Source organism: Prorops nasuta, unplaced genomic scaffold, assembly GCF_024137725.1.
Source record: "Prorops nasuta isolate Cenicafe-Biocafe unplaced genomic scaffold, Cenicafe_Pnas_1.2 PNAS00006, whole genome shotgun sequence".
Classification (NCBI taxonomy): domain Eukaryota; kingdom Metazoa; phylum Arthropoda; class Insecta; order Hymenoptera; family Bethylidae; genus Prorops; species Prorops nasuta.
This window is the reverse complement of record NW_027116803.1, coordinates 7398249-7423679: the sequence shown is the minus strand read 5'-3', so window position 1 is coordinate 7423679 and position 25431 is coordinate 7398249. Positions and strand designations below refer to the sequence as shown.

At 41.7% G+C, this 25431-nt stretch overlaps 2 protein-coding genes across 5 annotated transcripts in view; one reads left to right on the top strand and one right to left on the bottom strand.

Moving 5' to 3' along the window:
* LOC136774373 (outer dynein arm-docking complex subunit 4-like) overlaps positions 1–25431 on the top strand; it is a 141133-nt gene that overhangs the window by 23864 nt on the left and 91838 nt on the right. Inside the window, exons 2-4 of one of the 3 annotated variants that reach the window (XR_010822796.1) lie at positions 7499–7745; positions 7809–7861; positions 8062–8237. The exons of 1 other annotated variant lie outside the window; for it this stretch is intronic. The gene's annotated coding sequence lies outside the window, so the exon portion shown is untranslated. Of the gene's footprint in view, positions 1–7498; positions 7746–7808; positions 7862–8061; positions 8238–25431 lie in introns of those variants that run through there. One more of the 3 variants, XM_066728627.1, reaches the window with a different exon arrangement.
* Positions 1–25431, bottom strand: part of knockout (Stork-head domain-containing protein knockout) — a 106945-nt gene that overhangs the window by 37834 nt on the left and 43680 nt on the right. For both annotated transcript variants that reach the window (XM_066728622.1, XM_066728621.1), the window contains 2 exons: positions 24149–24428; positions 7511–7706 (listed from right to left, as the gene is read on the bottom strand). In XM_066728622.1, the coding sequence (XP_066584719.1) occupies positions 7511–7706; positions 24149–24367 (415 nt within the window). In that variant the 5' untranslated portion in view covers positions 24368–24428. The remainder of the gene's footprint in view (positions 1–7510; positions 7707–24148; positions 24429–25431) is intronic.

The window sequence follows — 25431 nt, the reverse complement described above, 5'->3', positions numbered from 1 at the left end:
TAAGATTGGAATAAATTCTTTCGAGCGCTGCGTAACACGTGCATTGACTCGTTCAGCTTTATCGATCTAGTTTACAGAAATGGCCACGGCTATTAAATAGCTCTTTGCACGCCTTCCATACTGAAGCTAATTGCGGCCACTGCACCTCTTTCCAGCCGATTATTTGCACGAGAGATTTTCGCAGCGAGCGAGCGAGTAGCAAAGTGGCAGTTAATTTTAATCGGCGCGAAAAACGATCGTTTAAGAACGGTAGCGCGGGAATCTCGCCAAGGGATGAATCGCTCGAGCGCTGTCCGCTTTAAATCCGCTCGCTGGCGCTGCCTATAGCTCCTTACCGTCCAAGCTCGCGCAGCGTTATTAAGTAACGAGTAATTGCAGCAACAATAAATTAATCCTAAGCCTCCCTCGGACACGCCTACGAGGCTCTGCTAAAACGCCTAATCACACCGGCAACTACCAATTCTCCGATTCTAGTTAACTATACTCAATAAAGATAATTGCACACTCGATGCGTACCACCGTTTCATACTTTACGCCATATAAACAACGTTTTTTAACTCGGTGAGAATGGTCGATAAAATTAATTTAATGCGTCATTTTTTTATTAGAGAGGAAAAACTAGACTGTGAATATCGTTGACGAAAATTTAACCGTCGAACTTATTGTGCGATTTAGAAATTGAACACAGTTGCTATATATATATATATATATATGTATAATTTATATGAGTGAAATTTGGCATGGTAGGAATAAAAAGTGGTCCATATGGCAGGGGCTGCTTAAGCAAATAAAGTTGGACGGCTGGCAAACATGGCGTGTGTATCGAGTGAAATATTGATTTTACAGGAACGCCCGTCTAATGTAAAAGGAGCAGTGGCTAATATATTATACACGTTTTGCACGAGTTGGGACGGTGTGACTCGTTTTAATAATAAATTATAAATGGTTCGGATACATAAATATAGATATATGTATATACTGGATGGAAGGTTAATCCATGCTAAAATAGAGAAAACAGTAGGAAGTTTTAGAGAGAAAACTAATTAGAAAAAATAGATTATATATCAATTAAAAATATTTTAATTCGAGGTATTTTGCACAATTTTCCAAATTACAGTACAATATAATTTAACACTACTAAAATTTTTAAATAAAATCTATTGATTAATTCCATTTTATGATTCGTAGGGACCTCGATCTGAAATGACACTTTAAATGCGAGGTACAAAACTTCTTTCTTCTTTAGAATTCCATTTGACACGAATTAATAGCTCACCCAGTAGCATGTACGCTATAATAAAAAAACTCGAAGCATTTTTGCTCCAAGGCATAAGCACGTTTGGGTTTCAATTTTCATTTCATGGCTTGCATTTCAAGCATGACCGATGTATGACTGTTTACCATTTGCATTCCACATTTTTAATTGGCCTATACATTCGATATACTATTTATATACACGGTCATTATTATTGAATAAAGCGTGGAAGAGTCACGCCCGTTTCTACAACGAAAGATGAAAATTATAATAGCAACGGTACTTGCGGTTAATGACACGTTTTCCTTTTACTATATATATATATATATATATATATACTGATACCATCGATGAATAATTAATTTCTTTCGTCGCACTGTATTTTATTCTCGTCCGCAAAAATGAGGTTTTTTGGATGATGAGCAAAAAAAAATCAGTACTGGTTCATACAAAGGAGAGATTGAATTATTTAGGCGAGCACTTTCGATTTCCAAACACATCTCGTCTTTCGTGCATTGGAGATACGAGCTTTTTCAGTTTTACCTTGCAAAGTTGGGTAAAAAATGTTGCGCGCAGGAAGCGAATTAACTGCGACGATCATAGACGCGCCATTGATTTAATAGCCGCTGTAAATCGAGTTTTAGCATTGCTTGTTATCGATTAGCTATATATAGCCAAACGCGAAGCTTGTTTACCTCGAGTTTATTACTATGTAATACGTTTAGCGATTAGCCTTGTCCAGATTAGTTATCCTGTAAAAAGCTTTTTCGATTGTTATCAACTTTTTTAATGATATATATATATATATGACATAGTTTTATAAAAAATTATTTTTCAGTAACTTTTCATGTTAAACTCATGGTGAGATTTATTTTAGGTTGTATAGTAACCACTGTGGATATATAGTTATACGTACAATATTTACTGGTTAATGATTAAGTATTGTCAAGTTTGTGGTAAAATTTACCATTTGTTTGTTTTTATACAATTCCTCCGCCGATGCGTATACGTGGAAGTGTACGAGTGTGTGCACACAGGCACGGATGTTCATGCACGCACACCCACGTGCAATCGCATGCGCGGACACACTTCATAAAACATAAATAATGAAAATGCATCGAAGGAAAAATTATAAACATTAAGTGAAAATGGCAATAAAATAACATTTATTTTTAATGTTTCTGCTTTGCTGTCAGCTGCTTGTCTCGTTCAATTTACTTCTTGAAATAAATGATACTCAAAAACATTAAAAACACGATGACGTATAAAGTATTATAGGAGTCATTATTATACTTTATTACTTTCTTTCATCACTATGCTTCATGGTAAAAATTGTACGATTCTTCATGAAGTTGAACCATTGACTGATAATTTGTAGAATAATTTAAAAATAAAATTATTCATTTCTCTCCTTACTTTTTCCACTAAACAATTTAAACTATAAATTTCGAGAAATAGAAATCATTAGTAGTATATTCGTTCCTTGGGCACTCATACGTGGTTTTTGCAAAGATTTACTTGCTGCTTTTTTTAACAGGTAAAGCTTGATTTTTATGGGATTATACATTCTCACCTTGATGTTACTATATGTAAGTATGCACGGAAAGAATAACACTTTTCTATTTTAACTAGTATTTACAAAAAAAGCATGTAGTATTGAATGTTCAAATGTCTTTAAGCTTATAGAAAATTTAGCAGTAATTTTTTCTGAAAAATTCTTTTCATGCAGTAAAGTGAGTTATTTCTAGAAATCAGATCTAGTGTAAAACTTTAAAAAAATACGAGAATCTGTCAAAGACTACTATGATCGAAGAAACAGAACATTGTTTAAAAAAATAATTCAGAGATATATTTATATAGCAATTTATTGTAAAGAGAATATATAGCATATATATTACTACGTCAGTTTGGTACGGGGAATTCCCTGAAACGACGTACGCGACGGTAAGAATACTGGACTGGGACTGCGTTGCATCCCGCTGCTCGAGGAAAATAAAGAGTTCATACAAGTTGACTGTCCGCGAACCAGACGACGGAGCTATTACATATATATATATATATGTATATTTAGAATATATATACATGCGTGCACGAAACCCGCTCTATCAAGCGCAATGCTCTCCCGTGTTTGCCCATAGGCGCGGAAATCAACATTTTCCAAAACACTTTTCTCATCCCCGAAAGAAATATCTTCCCACTTTATTGTTTCAGCATTTCCAAACGACACAAGCTATATATATATATATATATATATATATATATAGATTAGAAAAAGCAATTAACGACCCATTAAAAATGAAGAACGATTAAAAGTACACCGATCGAATCCATCACATGCACGAAACAACAAAATTACAGCAGCTTTCTATCGAAGATTCCAATTAAACCATTAAAAAATTTGCTGTTCTAATTAAAAGAATAATAAGCGAGAATTTAAGAGGCGATTCTACGAGAGCTTCGTGCGAAAACTCAATTAAATCGCAATTTAGATTTCAGTCAATTTCGTCTTCTTCTATGACGATGCTTGCACGAGCACAATACACCATCTCATTAAGTCTTAATAACTATATCAAATTAGATACTAACTGACACCTGCATTAGACAGTTTCCAATGGGGAGGTGAACGAAATATACGCGAGGAGAGTATTATCGAGAAAGCAGTTTGTTTCTGTCTCGAGGAGCACTCGTAAATATTTATTATCAGCAAAGTGATTTAGCTTAGGCTGTTTAATTAAATTTCACAAACTGGGTTGCTTTTTAAAGAGGGGGGGGGGGGGGTGGAGGATAAAGAATAAGGATAAGGAACGAAGTGACGAAAGGAAAAGGGATATTTAGAAACGGAATGGAAATAATAAGATAGCTGCGCCATTGCGCGCGAGCTCGCGCGTGCATTAGCATAAGAAGTCCGGTATGCGAGATAGTGGCGCGTAGGCGTGTGTAGATAGGAGTAAGGGGCTGGGAGAAGCGAAGAGGAGAAAAAGTGTAGAAATGGATGGGGAAAGGTGAGACGGCGAGCGGTGCTAGGGGGGAGGGGGGTAGAGAGGAGGAAACGGGAGCACAAGGGAAGCCAGGACACGCGTGCAAATAGGAATCGTTGCCGATACCTTTACTGGATTCGACCAAGCGCGATAAGCCATTCCTGCATGCAGCCTCTTCGCATGTATATATTTCTCCCTCCAATGTCTTCCTATTTATATTCTATATTTATTCTAAACTTTAAGCGCGAGTCGAAGTAACTTTAATTGCAGCGATTCTCTCTCTCTCTCTCTCTCTCTCTATATATATATATATATATATATATGTATGTATTTATCGAGGAGGCTATCCAACATTTTCTTCATTATTAAATTAAATTCTATTTTAAGAATGCAATGGCGTGGATGTATATTAATGTCTTTCGCGTGTACTCTTATATATATATATATATGCTAAAGTAACGATCGACGAAGAAAAGCAAATGTTCCCGTCCAAGAAATATATATCTCAGATAAGTATCCATCTTCTAATTTGGCTGCCAATCGGCCAGCGGATCGGTATTTATCGTAAGCGCGCGGCTATCGTACCGCGTGTAATAGCGCCAGCATGAAACCGCGGCGCGCAGGGACAAGTTTATTAAGTCATGCCGGAGATACGGTACTTTCGATTAATCGCTGAACTCGACGCGCGATAATAATTATTATCCGGCAATTACGCGCTCGACAATTCTATAATTGGTCCCTTTAAAGCGAAACAGTTTGTCGCGTGTTACTGGGTAGAATGTAGCAGGAAGCAACATGGGATTTAAATTAAGAGGAAGGGAAATGGTGAAAGCATCGCTTCGAGTCTCGCAGCGCTGCGAAAAATTATTCTGCTCGCTTAGAGCTTTATAGCATCAATTTTATCTGCCTGCAACATTTATCTGTACGAGAGAATAATAATTATCGATCGCTAATAAATTTGATCCGATTATAACGATTATTTGTGTGTTTTGGGTGGAGGGGAATAGGAAGTAAAGTGAGATTTAAAGTTGGATGGAAATATTGAGAGAGTGTTGGTTCTTCGTTGAAAAATAAACTGTGCTTGTATCGTTTGAAATGAAGAATACTTAACTTTGTATAATATTTATTTGTGTGAATGAATGATTATTTATTTTTGTGAGATCGACAATTGTGTTTTATTGTGTATTATAGTATATTCTCATAGTTGCAGGGAGAATAAGCAACAGAATGGAATTTCGGTTGAGATTAGAACACAAATATTGAAAGATCATCGCATCAAAGTTGAAAAATATCATGTAAAATGGAAAATAGATTTATCTTCGAGTAGCATTTATCTAGAAACGAATAATGACTAACCTCTAAACTAAACAGGATTATAATTGAAAACATCAGTAGAAGAAAGTGTTAACTGACATTTTCAATCTTTCCAGTAAAATTGACATTACAAAGTTTCCACGTAGAATATGCCACGGTACATTCGAAATGACGCGATGACATTAAAAATCTTGCGGAAAACAATTAACTAACGTATACAAAACTTCTTCACACACACACAACCCAAGTATTGACATCTATACACAAACTTTTAAAACCATGCAATATATATTTTTTATTCAATAAAAAATAAATTAAAAGCTTCTTCCAGAAATATCTTTGACAATAATTTTTCCACTTTGGACGATTCTAGTTTGTCTCGCATTAGTTGGGAGAATAGGAAGCAAAACACACGGGGCTCGAGTATAAACTGTACAAAGACTAAGAGGGGGGGGGGGGGGGGGTGAGAGAGCATCAGCATCGCGTCCCAGTTGAAAAATAGGCTGTGTGCCGTTTAGAATGGAGAATGGGTTTATCTCGATGTAGCATTCCTAGGAATAAATAATCGCGCACGAGGTAAGTCGCGCGCGCGCGTCCCTCTTTGGAATGTGACGTTATAGGTTGGCGAGTCGGCGCCATTACGGTTCGCCTCGGTAAATCCTGGAAGGAGAGCGTCGCAAGCTCTTATATATATATATATACCTGGAGCTTCCAGCTTCCCTCGCAAGACACACAGAAACACAAGGAACGTTCAACGTGTGTGTGTGTCGAAAGTTGGAAGAAGCCCGATAAAGCAGGAAGACCGTATAGAGGCGCGTAAAGATAAGCACCTGATAAGTGGTTGCACGGTGTTGCAGCACTCCTCCGATCGGTCCCCGCGATCCTACCATATTCACACACACGCACACGTACACACGCTCCTCGACAATTGGCTCGCATTTTAATCCGCCCCTTTGATCCATCTCTCTGCCAAGCTCGATTAAGAATTAAGCTTGTTTACACGTGTACGTATATCCTGTGTGTGTGTGTGTGTGTGTTGTTCCTGTGAACCGAGTCCCCCCGCCCTACACACATACATACACAGAGGAACATACTTTATTCGCACGCGAGATACTTAACTCAATGGTAAGATTTATCGGACAGGTATACCTCTGCATCGGAAATTCTATTAAGAGTCTCTCCGCGGAGATTATTTCTCTATTAATTTATTTGTTCGTGTCGGTTGGATGACTGGCGAATTATTTAACATTTATTTGACAAGCGATAGATCAGGAGGCTGGCAACATTTAGCAAAGTAAGCTGGCGATAGATATAGCAGCCGACCAGTCGCTCTGCCGCGCGGCCGTGTGTGTGTACTGTTAGAGCAGAGAGCATCGAGCCATCGAGCAGCTCGAGTGGATCGTAACGCGGAAGTGTATAGTATAGCGCGTGCGCTAGAGCTGCCTCTTCTAAAGTTCATCCGCCATGGATAAAAATCCATTGTGTATACACGGTAAAGTCTGCCGGGAGAAAAGTACCAGATACCATCTTCCCCGGGGAGTCAAAGTTCCTTCGGGTTACGATGAATATAACATTTGGTGACCCGAGGAATAGTCACCGCGTCCCGATAGTCTGCCTTGCAAATTACTTCGTTTACCAACATCGGAGGACTCGATCCCCGAGATGTCGTGCGAGTCCTTTTATTTTCTCTCTCGAGAAAGAGAGAGAGAGAGAGAGAGAGAGAGAGAGACGGTACGATGCGTAAGAGGGTATATAGACACTCGACGATGAATTTTATTCGTCGAAAAGTGATTTCCAGACTATATACATGCCCTTATATTCTTATCGTCAACGGCCCATTCTGCATGGACTCTTATGGGAGCGATCAACCGCAAAAGTTCGTTAAAGAAAGTCATTACGTTGAAATTTATGGCTGCCATTACACTACTGTAACGTATGTTTATGTTTGCAGTGGTCTACTCACCGAGGCAAGTGATGGCGTGATCCGCTGGTGGTCGGAGGACGTTTCTTGCCCAAGCGGCTCTCAAAACTTCGAGGGCGCAGGGTGGACCACCGACCATTAACACACCTGGCGATACGTGACCCTTGTACCGCAATTGACGCGTAGCGTCCACCAGGGCAGAGTTCCACCAGCACTTGGAGTTTGCCTCCAAGAAGCTCTGTAACAACAACGAGAATTTTGTTTAAAAATATACACTGTAATGTCACTTAAATTAATAGACGTTTTTCTTTCGATATTTGCAAACGAGTGATTGTTTTAGGTATGAGTATCAGGAGAGGGATAAGTGTGATAAAAACATCTTTGTGTGTATAGGTATGTAGATAATGTGTTTGTTTATTCTTATAAAACTATTATTTTTTGTGAGAGCTAAAAACTTGAAATATATTTGCATATTTTACTACTATTTTTTAATCTTGTGAAAAGAGCAATATTTTTCTTAGCAATAGAAAATAATTCTTCGTAATTATATATATAATTACATTAACCGTGGTCCTTACGAAATATATTTTCAGTGTGAGTATATTCCTATGGCTATAGCCACTTTAAGTCGACACGTGGCAAAAGGAATTCCTGTACGCGAAGATCACGTGATTCCAACGATACGCGCGAGGGTGAAAGACGTGAAGGGCTTAAAAAATCTGCTGTCAGGCGCAAAAGGTCCTTCGAGGAGCGATCGATGCTTCGAAGAACCGAGCACAGCTTCCATAACGGTCCTTTCAAGATCCTGCATATCTGCAGTGTTTAACCGTGTGACTCTTCAAGATCATAGACGACAAGTTGATAATCTCGCTTATTTACATTTTATGTACATGAATAATGAACGACCCCCCCCCCCCCCAATCGTCTCTTACCCATAAAAAGCCACGTATTCTCTCAAAACTTTGATTCCTCCACTCTGTACATAGACACATGTACAATTCACAAATGCAATTTCTCTGCAGACAAAAATCAGTTACAAAAAAAGGAACCAAAGCACAGCATGGTATCATTATTTATAAAAAGTGCCCCAAGTACTCTGTCATTCCACGAAAAACCACAAAAGGGCGGTGAGAAATATCCGTGCAGTTAAATATTTATACTGATCCGAGTGGAGTTGAATTTACGAAAGGCAAATTAACTACCTCGACGTAACGAAAGATAGGGATGAATTATGGTCGTTCCTGGGGGATTCGATCGAATCACGCATGGTTACATCTGCTTGTACGGTGGACCACCATTGTGCACGAGGAGTTTTCGGAGCGTCGATCGATTTTTCGTCCATTCCGGCTAATTCGTAATTTAACGGATGACGAAGAGGGGGGGGGGGGGAGGGGGGATGGAGCGGCAACTATACTCGTTTAGGCGCATTGTCCGTTCGTCGAAGAGAGCATCAGGACTCTCTCCAACGGAGCACGCTGAACGGTTGGGACCTCTGTCGGAGTCGTCGGTGGAGGGGGGAGCCCCACGAGGGTGGCACACTTTCCGTCAGAGTTATGGCGAGGGTGAACGTTGAACAGCCCCACGCCGGCAAACACTTAGCGGCCCCGCAACGAGCGTCCCGCAGTATTTCAACCCATAAATCCAACGATTCTGTCCTCCGCCGTACGGTCATACCTCTTCCCGTGCCGTACCATTGTGTCCCACTCGTATAAAAGCCCAACGACCGATCTCCCTTTCACCGCGGTGAAAATCCGAAGAAAATACAGCTTACTCGAGATTATTCCACGGAAACTCGTCGTCGGAAAAATCGTCTTAAAGGATTTGTCGGGAAAAGCGAGACAGGTAAAATAGCGGAGGATGGTTAAACTGGATTCCGAAGAAGAGGAGAAGAGTTTCCCGAGGAGTCTCTTCGAGGTTAAATCTATCTTCTCCAGGGCCCAACGTGAAAAGGACTATATAGCATTGTTATTTGGATCGAAGGTGCGTGCGTTGGTGGCAAATAATGTATCGAGGCCCGGCCATTGATATCGGACCATCTGACGTGGCTTTATTTCAATGACCAGCAAGGATTCTCGCGATGCAATATGCAGCGTGTGTCTGGAGCCCGGCTGGAGTCGCTCGGCTGCTGCGGCACAAAGAGCTGCTTGTCGCTCACGAGAATCTCGCTTGGGATCGATGACAGACGTGTTTCGCCGTTTTGCCTCGTCCGCTCCTTCCCGACTAACAGGCGAAACTTGTCCGGCGCCATTCCCCCTCGCCACCTCCCCCCTCTAACCTCCACCAACGAAACTTCAATTACGTCAAACGTTATTGCACTGATTACACGGACGCAGCTCGACGTGCCTTTCTCAAAGGACTCTTTTCATCCCCCCTCCTCTTATACCCCCTTCATCGCGTTAACCGTGAATCATCATCACGGTGCACAAAGATCGAGAAACGGGCGTCTTTAACACTTACCGCCCAAGCGTGCTTGAAAACAATATTTTTTCAAGAAATTTCACAAACTTTTGACAAATCCATTATTTTCTGGGTGAATATTCATCGGACAAGATATTTATTCTTATATAACAAAGTACGTTTTAAAAAGATGTAATTGTGTGTGTGATAATTTGTTTCTTATTCTGGAAGCTATACGATCGAATATAGGGTGGAGGGGGGGGGGGTGGGGGTTATTGATCGATCTCTTAAACTCGAGGTAATCGGTAATGGTTAAATTGGTTAATTGGCTTCTCGCTTTAATTAGCTAAATGAAATAGCTACTTGGAATCCGAGCAGACGTTTGACCTAATAAGGAGTCGTTGAATTAGCGCCTCCTCGATGTGCCAGTCAGCAAATTGCGGCAACCGACTGCGATAAATCGTAATTGATACTCATCCCTGCGCGAAAATGTATTTCGAGTGAGCTAACGCGGTGCGAAAAGTGCTTCGTAACTTTCACCATTTCTAAAATCGACCTGATCCTATATATATATATATATATGTGTTAAAAAGAAAACACATCGATTTCAATTAACGGTTAGACCGCTTCGCTATTTATACTCAAAGAGTACTGCGCGTATAAAACGTAAACTCACACTTGTATACATGTGTATATGTATACGGCATAAATCGGTGGACGTCGATTAGAAGAAAGGAAAGCGAGCGTCTTTATACTTTTATCTTCTTTGGGGAATCGCGCTCCAGTTTTCGCCCCCACCACAAAAATTTGGACCGAGTGAAATTCGTAAAGAGTTTCTTTTTTCTCCAGATTTTCTAGAGCGAGCACGTCCCACACACACACACGCGTATGAATATTATACACAACCAACAGGGTTTCGGTTCGAATTTCACAGAGTCGAAAATCAGTTCGGTATATATAGTCCCTTGTATATATACCTTGAAGAGATAATAACTGGGCGAGGATCACCGGATAATACAATATTTGGTACTTTCTCTCGTGTACGTATGCACGGGTCATAATTTTATTTACACGCTTTTGCTTTCCAGTAAATTTCATCAAAACTGTAATAGCTATACATATACATACACAGAGATTAAGCGTTTTGGTCGTGGTACATCCTTAATGACTGAAAAAGACTTTTAGTCGTGACCTCGAAACTCTCGCTAGCGAAAAGTGTTTGACTGGCGGGTCTGCAGCCACCACACACACACATACACAAACATATACATATAGCATATTTAGAGAGGAAGGTTGAATCAACGAGATTGCTCATTGACGTTCGCCTCAGTATATATATATACACACACACACACACTATAGGAGCCCTATTTATTACGAACATCGACCATTAAAACTGACTGTCCAACTCGAAGCAATTGTCGCAATTTGCACACGAGAGCCACTCGAGAGATATTCACCGGTAACACGCGATGCGCGATGAAAAATTTCCGGCTGATCGAGCAAAGTGGGGGCGGGAAAACGCACGACTCATCCTTTTCCAAGCAGCCGTGTGTTTAGGATAGAAACACCGATCGAAGAAAGGATTCGGCTGCAAGAATTCTATCGCGAAACGTTCGATAATTTACGATCCCCCCTTCCCCCACCATCGTAGGATTTTTTCGCCGATAAAATTCTTGGACTTATCAATGAGAGTGGCGCTGCTAATGCAGCGAGGTGGTTGGCTCGGCGTAATTCGTAATATCGCTGCATGCACACATACAAGCATTTCCTCGGCTGCAGCGACGGCGGCAATGAACTTGCTACAGAGAGTCTTAAGGGTACACGGTCGTTGGCTGGCTGCTAATTATTATGCAATATTCTCGACGCGCGTTCGCTAGCACGCTTATCCTTTTAAAGCCATAGCCTGCACATATATATATATATATGTATCGTCGGCGATTCACTGAACACTCGCGCGGTGATCGCAAGAAACCATGCACCTTCGTGCAAATATGCATTCGACTGACGTAAGATTGTCCCATGTTCGCTGTATATACTGGATCCTCTCCACTTTAATTACCAATAACTAATTATGCATTTCTCAATTTCGACAAAAACTAAAGAGAGAGAGAGAGAGAGAGAGAGAGACGTATAATTGTTACTAATTAACGAGGTATGCGTAATTAATTGGATTTCCTGAAACGTTTCGAAAGAAATTAGAGGGTTCGTAGCAAATGCACGGGAGCTGTTCAAGTTTTCGAGCAATTTTTAGAACGTTGATTTATTCGGTACCAAATGCACACGGTGCAGTTTTTGCTTTGGTTCGCCATAAAGACGGAGGAGCCTCGTGGTTGGTGGTTTGCAAGGAAAGAACGGTACGTGGAATGATCGAACGATCGCGCACAATGGGACGCATCGGCCAAGTGAATCGGTGAATATCCCTTGAATAACAACGTGACATTTATTTATGTACCGATGGACGAGGCCCGTGTCGAAAGGGCTCGCACAATAAATTTAATTCGTGAAACTTGGCCGCGAACGCGAGGGAAAAGTGCGATAATTGTTACAACGTCATGGCCGCTTCCACGAGTCTCGGCTGCTATATCGAGGAGGATATACTATATATATATATAGGAACGAAGCTTGCAAGATTATAAATAAATGATTTGCCGAGGTGAAATGACTTTTTCTCTCAGCGCGAAATAATGATGCCTTAATGTTCCACTCCGTTCCGAGAGCATTATTCCTATTATTAAGATCGTTACTGCCTGTGTTATAACCAACGGTATAATAGCCGTGATATAATAATCTATCCTTACTTATGTTTCTTCTCCCGTCCCGTCTATGCTTAAGTGCAAAATTCTCTGTCGCTATCACTAACCATTTTTCTCACTTATATTTCCACGCGATATTGTACCCAGCTTATTGCGAGAAAATATCGAATGTTTTCAGTGTTTATTGCAAGCAAACCTTACGTAAATGGAGTTGGTGAATTTGTCGAATTATACGTGATTGGAAATGGATTTTTTTTTAATTTTTATCAAAACTTTCTATAAGATTAATATTTGTCGAGTTGAATATCTCGTGGATGGAGTTATTGTGTAAAGTTAAGGTGGATTTCTATTGAACGAATCTATTCGTATACTCGGATTCACTTATTCCATGGTATTAAGCTTGTACTCCGATTACAATCTGTAATTCTCTATGGTTTGTTTTAATCTGTTTCACTGGCCATTTTCAAGTTTTTCTCAGTGCGATAATTTCCAAGGCGAGGGGAGGGAGAGTGGAAAAACGAGTTTTGCACAGAGTGGATTTCGAGTTAAAAGTGGACACAGGTGCAAGTTGCAAATTTTCAGGTGCATCTCGGAGGCGCGAGAATCTTTTACGTGTGCACGGCACCCGAGACATTAGCATATAAATTATGTTATCGTAATTTATGCTTGCTGTCCGCGTACCCACGCACGCGCTGGGGGGCTGCTATTTAAAATTCGAGACGAGAGCGACGTGCGCTCTGGAACTTGTCGAGCGACAGCACCCCGATAAATAGACCGATTCCACGCCTGTCAGCCCGAGGGGATTGAGACGCCTCGCTCGCGAGCACTTTACTTTGTTCTTAACGCAGCACCTGCGCAACTGGACTGCTCGAATCAACGATAGCCATCGATCAGCAATTACCGATGAAAGATTAAAATAGAAGGAAATATACGTACGAGACTGTGTCGTGAATATGTGTAAACTAATTTTCTATTCTTTTCCAGATGGAGTTGAGAGTGCGGAGACGCCTCGCTCGCGAGCACTTTATTCTGTTTTTAATGCTGCATCTGCGCAACTAAATTCCTCGAATCAGCGATAGTCATCGATCAGCAATTGCTGCACGATAAAAGATTGTATAAAACAGAAGGAGAGACGCAAACTAATTTTCCATTCTTTTCCGGATGGAGTTGAGAGTGCGGAGACGCCTCGCTCGCGAGAACTTTATTTTCTTCTTAATGCTGCACCTACGCAACTAAATTCCCCGAATCAGCGATAGCCATGGATCAGCAATTATTGCATGATAAAAACGATCGTATAAAACAGAAGGAAAGACGCAAACTAATTTTCCACCATAATTTAAGACGTGGCTGATGTCGATCGTGGAGACGCCTCGCTCGCGAGGACTTTTCTTCGTTTTCAAAACTATAAATCCACGCAACTAGCTGGCCCAATTCAATGTAGAAAGAGATCAATCGAGTATTACCGAATGGCTATATTAAAATGGGAAACCGAGAGTGAGAGACGCGACAGCATGGAAGAAATCTAATTTCTCATTTTTGCGAAGAAGCATGATTTACGCGGGGCAGTAAAGCGATGATTTTAATTAGTAGGCCAGTAGATGGTTGGCGCGAGCGCATGGAGCAATAAAACTTTCGAGGCGAGCTGTATCGAAGTGTACTACGTAGCGCATCGCGAGATATTCAGACTGGGAAAAAAAGGAATGAATTTACAGCGGGGAGACGCAGAAACCGATTGCGGAGCGGAAAAAGTGCGGCGGTAACGAGGCCTGGCGTTGCAAGGCGGTTCTAGCTCGCTCGTAAACCTGAAACTTGAGGGCGATGGCGGACGGGGATGCAGAGAGCACGAGTATAGAAGCGGGAAAACAAATGCAAAAAGTCGTGTAGGAGAGGACGATGGGACTCTGTGCTCCAACTTCCTCCCACTTTTTGCAATTAAATCGACAAATAAACGCTGGAAAAAATGCCCAACTCGCGCTCCAAGCCGACAAACGAGTTCTGACGCGAGAAATAAGAGTCCCTTTGCTTTTGCGTGATTTACGCTGAAGCAGCAAGCTCTGATTTACAAAGTTGAAGAAGGCCACGCTGCGCCTTTAATTTCTACGCCAGAGAGAAAATCTAGCGGCAAAAAAGCGAACGTTCAATTTATCTTCCATCGTACAACGCGAGTATACTCTACTATAATTGATAGCTGTACGTATATATACATATATACATTGGTGTCATTTCAACAGAGAGGCCCATTTCAAGCCTTCAGGCTGCTATTTAAAGCAGGCCCGATCCGATTGATTAAGAGGAAACGATATTGGTCCAGTCAAATTAGCACAAAAATATCTACAAAAAATATCTTAAATTACTTTTCCTTCTTTCTTTTAATTTCGGCTAGCATTTATAGCACGATTATTCATTTTCGACTCTCGTTTGTCGACAGGTATTTAGAATTTTTTCAATATCTTACATTCCTTTGTTACGACGCACCCAGTTGGTAATTAGTACGAGAATTAATCGATTGATACATATCAATTGATAAAATGCCATAAACTCTTGATTTATTTATTCCTAGAAATTAACTCGAGACGGTACGGATAAACAGCATTCTATAAATTATTCGAAAAATGGAGTTTGAGCTTAGCAGATTAGAAACGACCATCGACAGTCGTGAAAATTAAATAAATAAATGCCTGATTTTTGAAAACAAGCCAAAAGGAAATATTATCTTAGCAATGTTCGTGCGAAAGATATAGTAGCATGTTAACTTTTTCATGAAATCACTTGGCACATCTGTATATATATAGAGACTACCGTACGTGTTTCTCTTAACCGCGTGAAAATTATCGATCGTTCAGGAAAATAACGATGCTGTTTCGATAGAGCGGGAAACCCTCGCAGCGAATTTTCCAGCAAAGCGTGGAGTTTTCAGCGGAGAACGAGAAGACGTGGGCGAAGGTTCGGAAAGCGGAACTGGTACGTGACAAAGTGGAGAAATAACAGTTGCGCGATAAGTTTATCAGAGTGCCATTGTTGGAGCGTGTCGCGATATTTGCAGAGGCGTTTTATAAGCGAAAGGCTCGCGCGTTGTATCGGGTTGAAAGTTTCGGAGCGCGCGACCAACAAGTCGCAGGGCTGGGGAGGACGTAGCCGACGTAGGGCGACGTAGCTCCCGTGCCATTAACGAGCGGACCGCGCGCGCGGTCGAGTAACAAAGCGAGCGATTGACTTACGCCCTGTTTTAACGAAGGTACCGTCCGTGCGTAAACTGAAATTATCGGCGAGTCAATAACGACGCACGTGGAATCGTATTAGACGCCGCGTGGAAATAAATCTTCCTCTTTCTTGCCCCCAAGATTTACCCTTTATGTCTTTACAAGCCTATAAATCTGCTATTTTTATGACAAAGAGCTCTTGATTTAAGCCTACCATTATCACACAGGTACCCTCGGCATTTTTCAACTACTCCAGCCTCCATGCACTCTCTCTCCAGTCCCCTTTGTCCTTCGAAAGCTTCGCCTCTTCGCGCATAGTTTCGCACAGTCTCGTTAGGCTCCTCCGCGTTCTTTACTCTCGTCAACTACACGTGAACATTGTGGCTTGTTTAATGGAGGGTGGAGGGAGGAGGAGGAAGAAGAAGAAGAAGAAGAAGAAGAAGAAGAGGAAGGTGTACGCTTTCGAACGGGTCGAATGGAAAGCACGGAGATCCGATGAAGAAAGTGAAACGGCGGATCGGTATCGAGTGTACATACACGTTGCACAGTCCGGGGGAGTGACCGTCAAAACGAATCTGTCCTTGGTCGACCGCAGCCGGAGTATCAACATCCCGCACGATTTTTCCTATCGAATAACGGGGGCTGTGCTCGATGCCACTGCTGCAGCTTAATGCACGAGTGAAAGTGCTGCAAACTGGTATTTTGTCCAAGACTTTGTCACTGTATCCTATATATATATATATATATATATATAAACACGCCATGCATGGTGTTTTTCATTCATGGCGAATTTCCTCTGGACCAATATATATATATATATATATATTCGATAAGGGTCCTCGACGACCTTCGGACCAACGGTCCTATTTTGTGAAAAAAAAAAGCGAATGTATTTTGGTCCCGCGATTGTTACAAGAGTTCTTGAAGAATACGTTGTAAAGTTTCACGAGGTAAAGCAATTTGCGAGGGGTGGCTTAATGGGCAAACTTATACTCGCTGGAGTAAACTTTCAAAGTCGATCTATAAGGCGTTAAGTGGAGGTTTTCGTTGAAAATAAATGAGAGACCGTATCGGATTACCGATTGGTTCGTTTATTATCACGACTTTCTCCGTGTTCCTTAATAACCCGTTCTGCCGCGCGAATCGGACAGGTTTTCAATGGGCAAAAACCTTTCCGTACACTCGACTACTTTGAACCACGCGCACCGTACACCACCCACTTTGCTAATATCCCGTTTGACAATCTTTCCTCGATAATAAACAAGCATAAACTATTTACGAAAATATCCCACGATACAAATTCCAAGTTTCTTTGTCAAGTATGTCCTTTAAAATTATATAGTGCTCGAGTTTTGTTTTGCTAGAAACATTTGGTACAAAGTTGCACTCTCGAGGAATATCGCGGAAAAACGGTGAGACTCTTGGAGAGTCGAGATAGGGTAGTTGGTAATCGCACACGCATATTTACGCGCAATAAATCGTGGTTGGCAAAAGGATGATACGAAGTTGAAATATTTACAAGCGATGAGAGGTTTGAATGGACGAAGAGCTAAAACGGGCCTTCGGGGGATAAGACTGCAGAGAACGAGTCGATTTAGTATAGGATTAGGGGCCGTGTTTGACGGATAAGACTGTGGGGGATGATGATGGGGGTGGGGATGGGGATGAAAATCTAGCTCGAAGCTTCGAGAGTCGGATGTTTCACAGGGCAAGGGTCATTTGGAAGACTACGATATCGTGCGCCAGGGGCAGTGCTCAACTCGGTAATTCACCGTAACCTACCAAGTGAGTTCTTCGCCTTCGAGGAGACCCTTATCTTTATGCATATTTCACGCTGATTTGCGCGGAGCGAGCGAACGCCCGCTCGCCGATCAAACAGACGCGAAATATACCCTTGCAAACCCCATCTGACATCTGTCTACGCACACTACTACCACCATTATTGCTATGACCAAATAGGAATAAGCCCTTTCTCAAAGCAACAAAAAACTTTCGTCAAACTCCAATTTAATTGCGAAATTTCTGATGCTTCGCAACTCGTTTTGTATCCTCTTGCAATACAACGCTGGTGATTTTTGCAACACCCTCTGTACGTGCACGGGGTTAAATTAAATCGGTATAATAAAACTAGTCGAGGAGGATGATAAAATAAATTGAATCCGGTATTTATGAAGCTATATCTTTATTGTTAACAACGGTGAAATATTGGCTTTAAACAGATCCATTATCGTATAATTGAATAGTAAGATTTACCGAGGCTTAAAATCAACGAGACTCGGATCGGTCGGGTTGGTTTATTTCGGAATGTCAGGAGGGCAGTTATGGGAGGTGATAATGCACCGCTGCTTATATTCAACGGGAGGTGGAGAATTTGTAAATTTCGTAACGCACCGCGACCGATTTAAGCGAGTTCCTCGTCCCGAAGGGGGATCCCTGGCACAATGCCAATTATACGCAAATTTGCTCGAGATGGAAAGCGATGTGCGAGAAGATTCGCATATTCGCAGCCTCGGCAACTCGATACTCGCCAGGCTCCCGTCTCTTCGAGCCACGTCTTAACTTATATACGAGTGGCAAAAATGGAAATTTATCTCATTTCTTCCAATGCTGCTTTGTCCTTATACGTCACGTATTTATTGTTTACTTAGAACGGAGGTCTTTCGCAACGGGAGAAATTCCCAATGACGAAATTATCGGGTTCTTTCGCTCAACTCGGTTTTACGAGGCTATATTGGATCGTGACGTAAGCTCTTGGGTCCACCCATATCGAGCTATTCTTCAGGAGAGAATAAGGTACAATCGTTGTCTTTGTACCAGAGTGGCTGATGCTCGATCGAGGAATCGGTGTGTGATTCTATCGATCGGTTGCCAATGTGCCACTGGAGGGTGCTTGAGATTACGTAATGGCGTACTAATGAAGGCAAGAAGCGAGAGGCGCGATTGCTTATTAGAAGCTAGCGTCGGTAGTTGCAGGAACGCTCGTGTAAATTTAAATAGGTACTTGTACTTAGGTTTTTTCCTATTAATAAGCGGCACTGGCTACCGTTGTACAATTTCCGGTTATGGAGGTCACTGAGTCATCATCTTGGACTCTTCATGCTCGAACGCCTTGCTTCATCCTCACCTTCGTTCCAACTTCCTCCTCCTCCTCCTCCTCCTCCTCCTCCTCCTCCTCGCTCATTTTCTCATTCTACACACTTTCCTCTCTCGTCTTTCGCTTCGCTCTGCGCGCAGAGAGACCCCCGTCAGCAGTCGTGCGGGACAATGTCAGACGTGTCGAATTTATCGAATCTCCGAATTACAAGCTCCACTCTTCTCTTTCTCTCGAATCTTCTGAAAGCCCAGTGGGCATCGACGATGGTCGCGTCGAATTGGCCAATCGGAATTTTTGCAGTGATTTTTTCGCTCTCCTCGCAGCATCGTTCGACTCTTGATGATACGAGCCACTTTGGGATGAAAGACGTCGAGACTTTTGAGAGAATACAGAAGCTCGACGGTTATTCTCGAAGGAATGGGACGATTAATACGCACTCCGTGTCAGGAGACGCAGCCATTCGCCATTAATGCCACTCCACAGTCCAACATTCGTGCCAATTTCGCTTTAAACACGAGGATTTTTAAATTTATCCGCATGAACGATTTTCAGCCAAGTATAGCTACTTTTTTATGCTATAGATTTTCGATATCTCAGAAATAATTCGCGATAACCATTCGATATGTACTGAAAATTGGCTCGACTCTTAAAATTGGAGTGGAAAAACAATTGAATTGCTTGGCAAAGTGCGCGAGTAATTGCAAAGTTTTGCGTAAATTTGGCACGATTTGTATATATATATATATATATACTATATATAAGAGAGACCGAACGTTTGTGCCTCTGCTAATAGCATATATTATTGGCATTGCACTACTGGCATTGCCCTTAATATCGTTCCTATATATATATATATACAGAGTTCAATCGTTTCTTTAACCTTCTCGTGCAAACCGCACCCTCTGATTTCTGTCTTATGTAGGACAGACTGTGCACTGCACATTAATACCTTGTTTATCTATATCGCTATCACTGACAATAACTACTCAGTTTCACAGCCTACAGCTGCTTCCATCTTCCGTTACCTCGTAATATACTTTCGGCACGATTTCACAAATGATCTTCTTACTTTCAACAGATACTACCCATATTTCTCCAAACCACAATTGCCACGCCCCCACTGTCAAATCTAAAGCCTACATTAGTCACGGGGATATGCAGAGGAATAAAGTTCCACCTTGCATAATATAATACCGAAAGTATAAATTATCCCAAAATGTTCGCAATATTATATTTCCCTCTGTTCCATTTTCTCCTAGCGCGAGATCAAAGTATGTAAAATTGCTGTGATTTTGTTAGAAATATCGTAAGATGGTCCCCAAGCCCACTCTTCGTTTCTCAATCAACAAAGGGTCAATGTTCTCAACGAATGACCCGTTGCAATGTATATATAATAATAGTGTGGCACGCTCGGTGCAATTGCACTAAATGTCTCTATTAAGGAATTTCTCCATTTACGTAAAATTACGATTGTGGCTTGGAGGCGTTTTATGGGGAACCTTGACTTTGGCGATTGCGTGGGAGGGGGCAGAGGGAAACGATAGAGAGATAATTGAAAATATTTGCCTAAAGATGTAACTCGCGCGGGGGGGGGGGGGGGGTTTAATATAGTGACTGGTGGCGAGGAATGCGCTGGGCCGTGTCTATTTAGCATTTGCAGGGGATTGCGCGGGAGTTTAAGCGCTAGGCACGACGGAGCAACGAGGCAATGGCCTCTTTACTGGTCTTCTGGAATACTATTTTAAGATCGATCGGGCATTTTTACTCGGTCCGCCGCAAACCATTTCCTGTCCTGCCGTTTTGCGACGACACTATATATACCTGAGGAAAAACTGACGTTTCAAAGGACGAGTACTTTAACGTCTCTTCAAGGTCAACGACAATTTATTCCTCGACCCCACTCGCTCCTTCGTCGAATAACTTTCCTCCAAATCCTTCCCCATTCTCACCTCGGGAAACTTTCGAAAGGGAAAAGATAACTTTCGAGATAAGAACTCGCGTTAAGGCCATATCGATTCTCGAAAGCTGTGTTGATTGCGGATATAGCTCGGCGAATCGTTCACCCCCTGTACAGACTAGACCCTCCAAAGCTCAGCCTTCTTATTTTTTCGTCGATATAACGTGTCTTATAACCTTTCGTCTATCCGAGCTTTTTAATTAATATATATATATATATATATATATATATATATATATGTATGTATATATAGCAATTTTTCAAGAATTTTTGTGCTGGAAGAAACGAATGAAACGTACTGCTTAAAGTTTTTTCAGAGGACTCTTAAATATCGTTTAGAATGAGAGGGAGAGAGGGAACTATATTTTATCATAATCCTACCAAGGATATAACTTGGATCGATAGATTTGCATTCCTTCACACCTCATATATCTTAATTAATTTATACCATAATTAACAGTACGTGTAAGTCGGGATAACGATCTCCGGCTGTTTATTAACACAGTAAATATTATTTTACGATGGAAACGAAGGAATTGGTTGGTGTGCAGCTAGCCGAGGCAATGTTTTTACCGTCGAAAGTCGATCCTATCTCGTGCTCGTTTCTGGGCCAACATAATAATCCAGAATAAATAATCTAATAGAACTACTATATCCAGTAAATTTAATTAATCTCACGATTTTGCTCCCCCTCCCCCCCCCCCCTCTTTCTCTCTTCTCTGCGACCTTGAAGCTCTAATAATTCCTCACAAATACAAGGTACGAGATAAAATAAAATCCCAAAGACTCGCATAATTTCCAATATTGCAATAACCATTCAAGCGTGGACAATGCCTATTCGAGGCACGCGAAATGGGTCCTTGATGAAATTATTGAAAGAAGAATTGGTTACATAGCGCGAGTAGCCTCTGCTGTAATACAAAAGAAACCAATAGAACGCGCCACTATGGTAAGAAGCATGCACGAGTGGACGAAAACTCGCTTGGCTATTGTTGAATATTCAACGATTCCACGAGTATATACTCGTAGCTTGGGTTTTCGTTGCAAAGTATGCGCGTCGTCGAAGGGTTCCAGTTGTGAATTTCTGTTTAAGAGCTGGCAGGCACTCTTTCGATCTGGAAGGGGAGGCTTTGCTAAAAAAAAAAAAACCTCGGAGCACCCTCCTTCGCTCGAAAGCCTCGCCTTCCGATTGGATTTTTTTTGACCAGCGTTCTACTCGATCCTATCGTATACGTGTGTGTATATATAGCACGCTATACCATCGCATTTTCTCTTCTTTCGGTCGACGAGGAACTCGAAGAAAGGGGCCAATAACTGTGCTATCGCGTAATTACGGACCTCCACTGGCATTGTTTCCCTGCATCAATTGCATAGCTCAGTTTCCCTAGAACCACCGAATTTCCAGCCTCCGATATCTCGCCTCGTCTTTCCAACTAGCTATCTTCGAAAGCTGTAAACAATTATTAGCCTATAAAACAGTCAGGTCGTGACAAAATTGATCCTACGCCAGATCTTTCCGTGTAATTGTACATTCAATTATTTTACCACGCGAATCCCTGGCACATCCGAACGAAGGCTATTTTCACCGGTCGATCGATCAATGATTTTACCTCGATCAGTGTCAGGCACAAGTTTTTCTCTTCGGTCTGCTGACACCTGCCTTTTTCTTTCCTCTTCGGGAGAGTCGCGCCTTGAATATTAATTATTCAGGTTATTAAGATATCAAGAGCCTCGGATAATGTTGTTAGAAGTGTACCGAGCGAACATTATTGAAAACCGTAAAGATTGCCAAACGATAACGAAGTAAAAGTTGTCGCGGAGCTGGAAAGAAGAACGACTCGCTGCTGGAATGGACATTGCAGTGTAGCTTCGCATTTCCCCGGTTGGTCGTGTTAATTCGCTCGTTAATTCATCGCCGAGAACGTGGTCTAATTTTATTGATATTGTATACGAAATTATCTCTCGTGTCGAAGATCTACGAGCAATAGTAACGGAATATATAGAAACATATATATATATATATATATATATATATACAAAACTACTCGCAGGAATAGATAAAACAAGTATATAGCTTCTGATTTCTCTGATCGGTCCAGTTAATTTTTTTCGTAAATTCACCTGGAAGAACGCAGTGTAATATTTATTAATATTACATGAAATTATCTCACGGGTCGAAAATCTACGAGCAATAGTAACAAGAATATATATATATATTTATATATATAGAGACATATATATACAAAACTACTCGCAGGAATAGATAAAACAAGTATCTTCTGATTACCCTGCTCGATCGTGTTAATTATTTTCGTAAATTCATCTGGAAGAATGCAGTGTAACAATTATTAATATTACACGAAATTATCTCTCGTGTCGAAAATATATATACGAACAACAATAGTATACGCGAGTCTGCATCCTATGCGAGGTAACCAAGGGCATTTTTCTCTGGTCGCTCCTTCGCCCATTTGGATTTGTGAAATTGCTCATAATTCATCACACCTTGACCAATCAGCGCCGGCATCGAGTCGCTCGCTCGCTACTCGCAATGGACAACCGAACAATGTACGATCGTTAGCTAGATAGAAATCGGGAACGGATCCTTTTCCACGAACCGGTCATATAAATCTAGAAATTTTCTCGCGTCCTGGCGCGACGCGCGATTATTTCGCATTAGAGGCTAATTCACGTCGCTGAGACTCGATGATAAAACGCGATCGCGACTATCCACAAGTGTCCTATATATATACATAATAAGAAACCGTATAAGAATCAGCTACTCAAGTGGGTGTTCTACCGCGCCGGGACGATAATTGACACGCGTGCGCGCGACTCCCGGAACAGCTTTCCACGCAGTCCTCGTAAAAAGGGGGGGGGGGGGGGGAAGAAGAAAAACAATGAGGAGTAAATCAGTTATGGACCGGGGATTTATCATTGAATTACCGATGTCAACCGCGTCAAAGTGGTGTTCGGCGGTAAATCATAAATAAAACCGGCGAGAGAATTTAGTCTCGGAGCGTTAAAGTTTTCGAGGCGTGTTTTGCCGGTTCGTGCGCGTATCATCTCGCTTCTTGACCTTTTGTTTGAGGCTCTAAACAGTGTGCGCGGTATGTGTATATATATATATATATATATAGAGGGTTAAAAGGAGAGAAAAGAAGAGTGGGTGAAGGGGGGTAGTGGTGGATGCGTGCGCGCGGTTGAAGAAGAGAGGAGAAGGAGGGGGAGAGGAGGGGGGAGGGTGCACGTGAAATACGATGCTCCTTGACTTACCTGAAACAAATTGTAACCTTTCTCGTATATCCACATTTCATCGGCTGGGTGTTCCTCCGGGCTGTCACGGTGAACCGCGGCGACGGCTGCAGCGGCGTTTAGGACCTGGGGTGGTGGTCCCCGGGTCAGTTGAATCGCCAAGGATCGCTGTAGCAGCAGAAGACATCGGGAAGGCCCGGCTCCTCCCGATCCAGCTCCCTCTCCCAACATCGAGGCCATTTCGAGAAGGGCCCCCGATGCTAACGATCTCGCCCGATCACCCTTCCTAGCATCGCACCATCTGCACAAAAATCAAAAGCAAAGTTTTTATTTATCTCGTCTGATATCTGCATCCCGACGATCGTTCCTTCGATTCGTGAAGTATATATATATATATATATGTATATGTGTACAGCGTCTGATTTTATCCTCGAAACTCTTGAATGGGACTTTTTCTTGGAGTGGAGCTTTTTTGTCCCTATAGCAAAAAGTTCTATGGGCTACAACGAGGCTTATTAGTGGCGGTGTAGTAAAGCTGGGATCAAATGACAGTGGCAGTTCCGACCGCAACTGGTTCGCCGCGTTTGTTCTTATCTCGAATTACGTGCGACCGGGGCAGATAACGAGAGGCGAGTTCGCTGTACCGTTATAGTGGAGTTTGCGAGGGACTCGCGCGTTCGGAGCAGGTAGATCGTGTAGCCTGGCAGGACGCGCGGCTCGCACACGCGATCGCGCAGAAGGATGTGAGAAAACAGAAAACTATCCTGCCTCCGGAAGGATTCGGCCCTTCTTACTTTCCTCTTCCCTTCAGCCACATTCGAGCGCGCGCTCTCTCTCTCTCTCTATTTTCTCCCTTTTATTAGAAAGCCGCTTCCCTGTCACGAACAACTCTAACCCTGATTTATCCAGAGTGTGCGCAGTTTTTTGTCAAATATCTACGATCTTCCTTGAAAACTTGATTCATGGATTTATAATTGTAAATTTATATTAAACTGAAAAACAATAAATTTTTAATACTTTTTTTTTCATGAAAATATCACCATGCAAATCCTTTGATATTGTTTATCATTTTTTTCTTATTCGAGCAATAAATTGTTTTATTATTGCGAGATAATTGTAGGAATCTCCTTTTTAATGAAATGCATAGTTTGTTAAATGATTTTAGCAAATAATTAACCGAAATTTGGCCATATACTTCTTGGTTGATATTCGGTATACGAGGTTAAATGTCACTGGTGGTTTTCTCGATTGGAGGTTGGATCCCCAGCTATAGAGTTGTCACGTTTTCCTTTATTGTATCAACG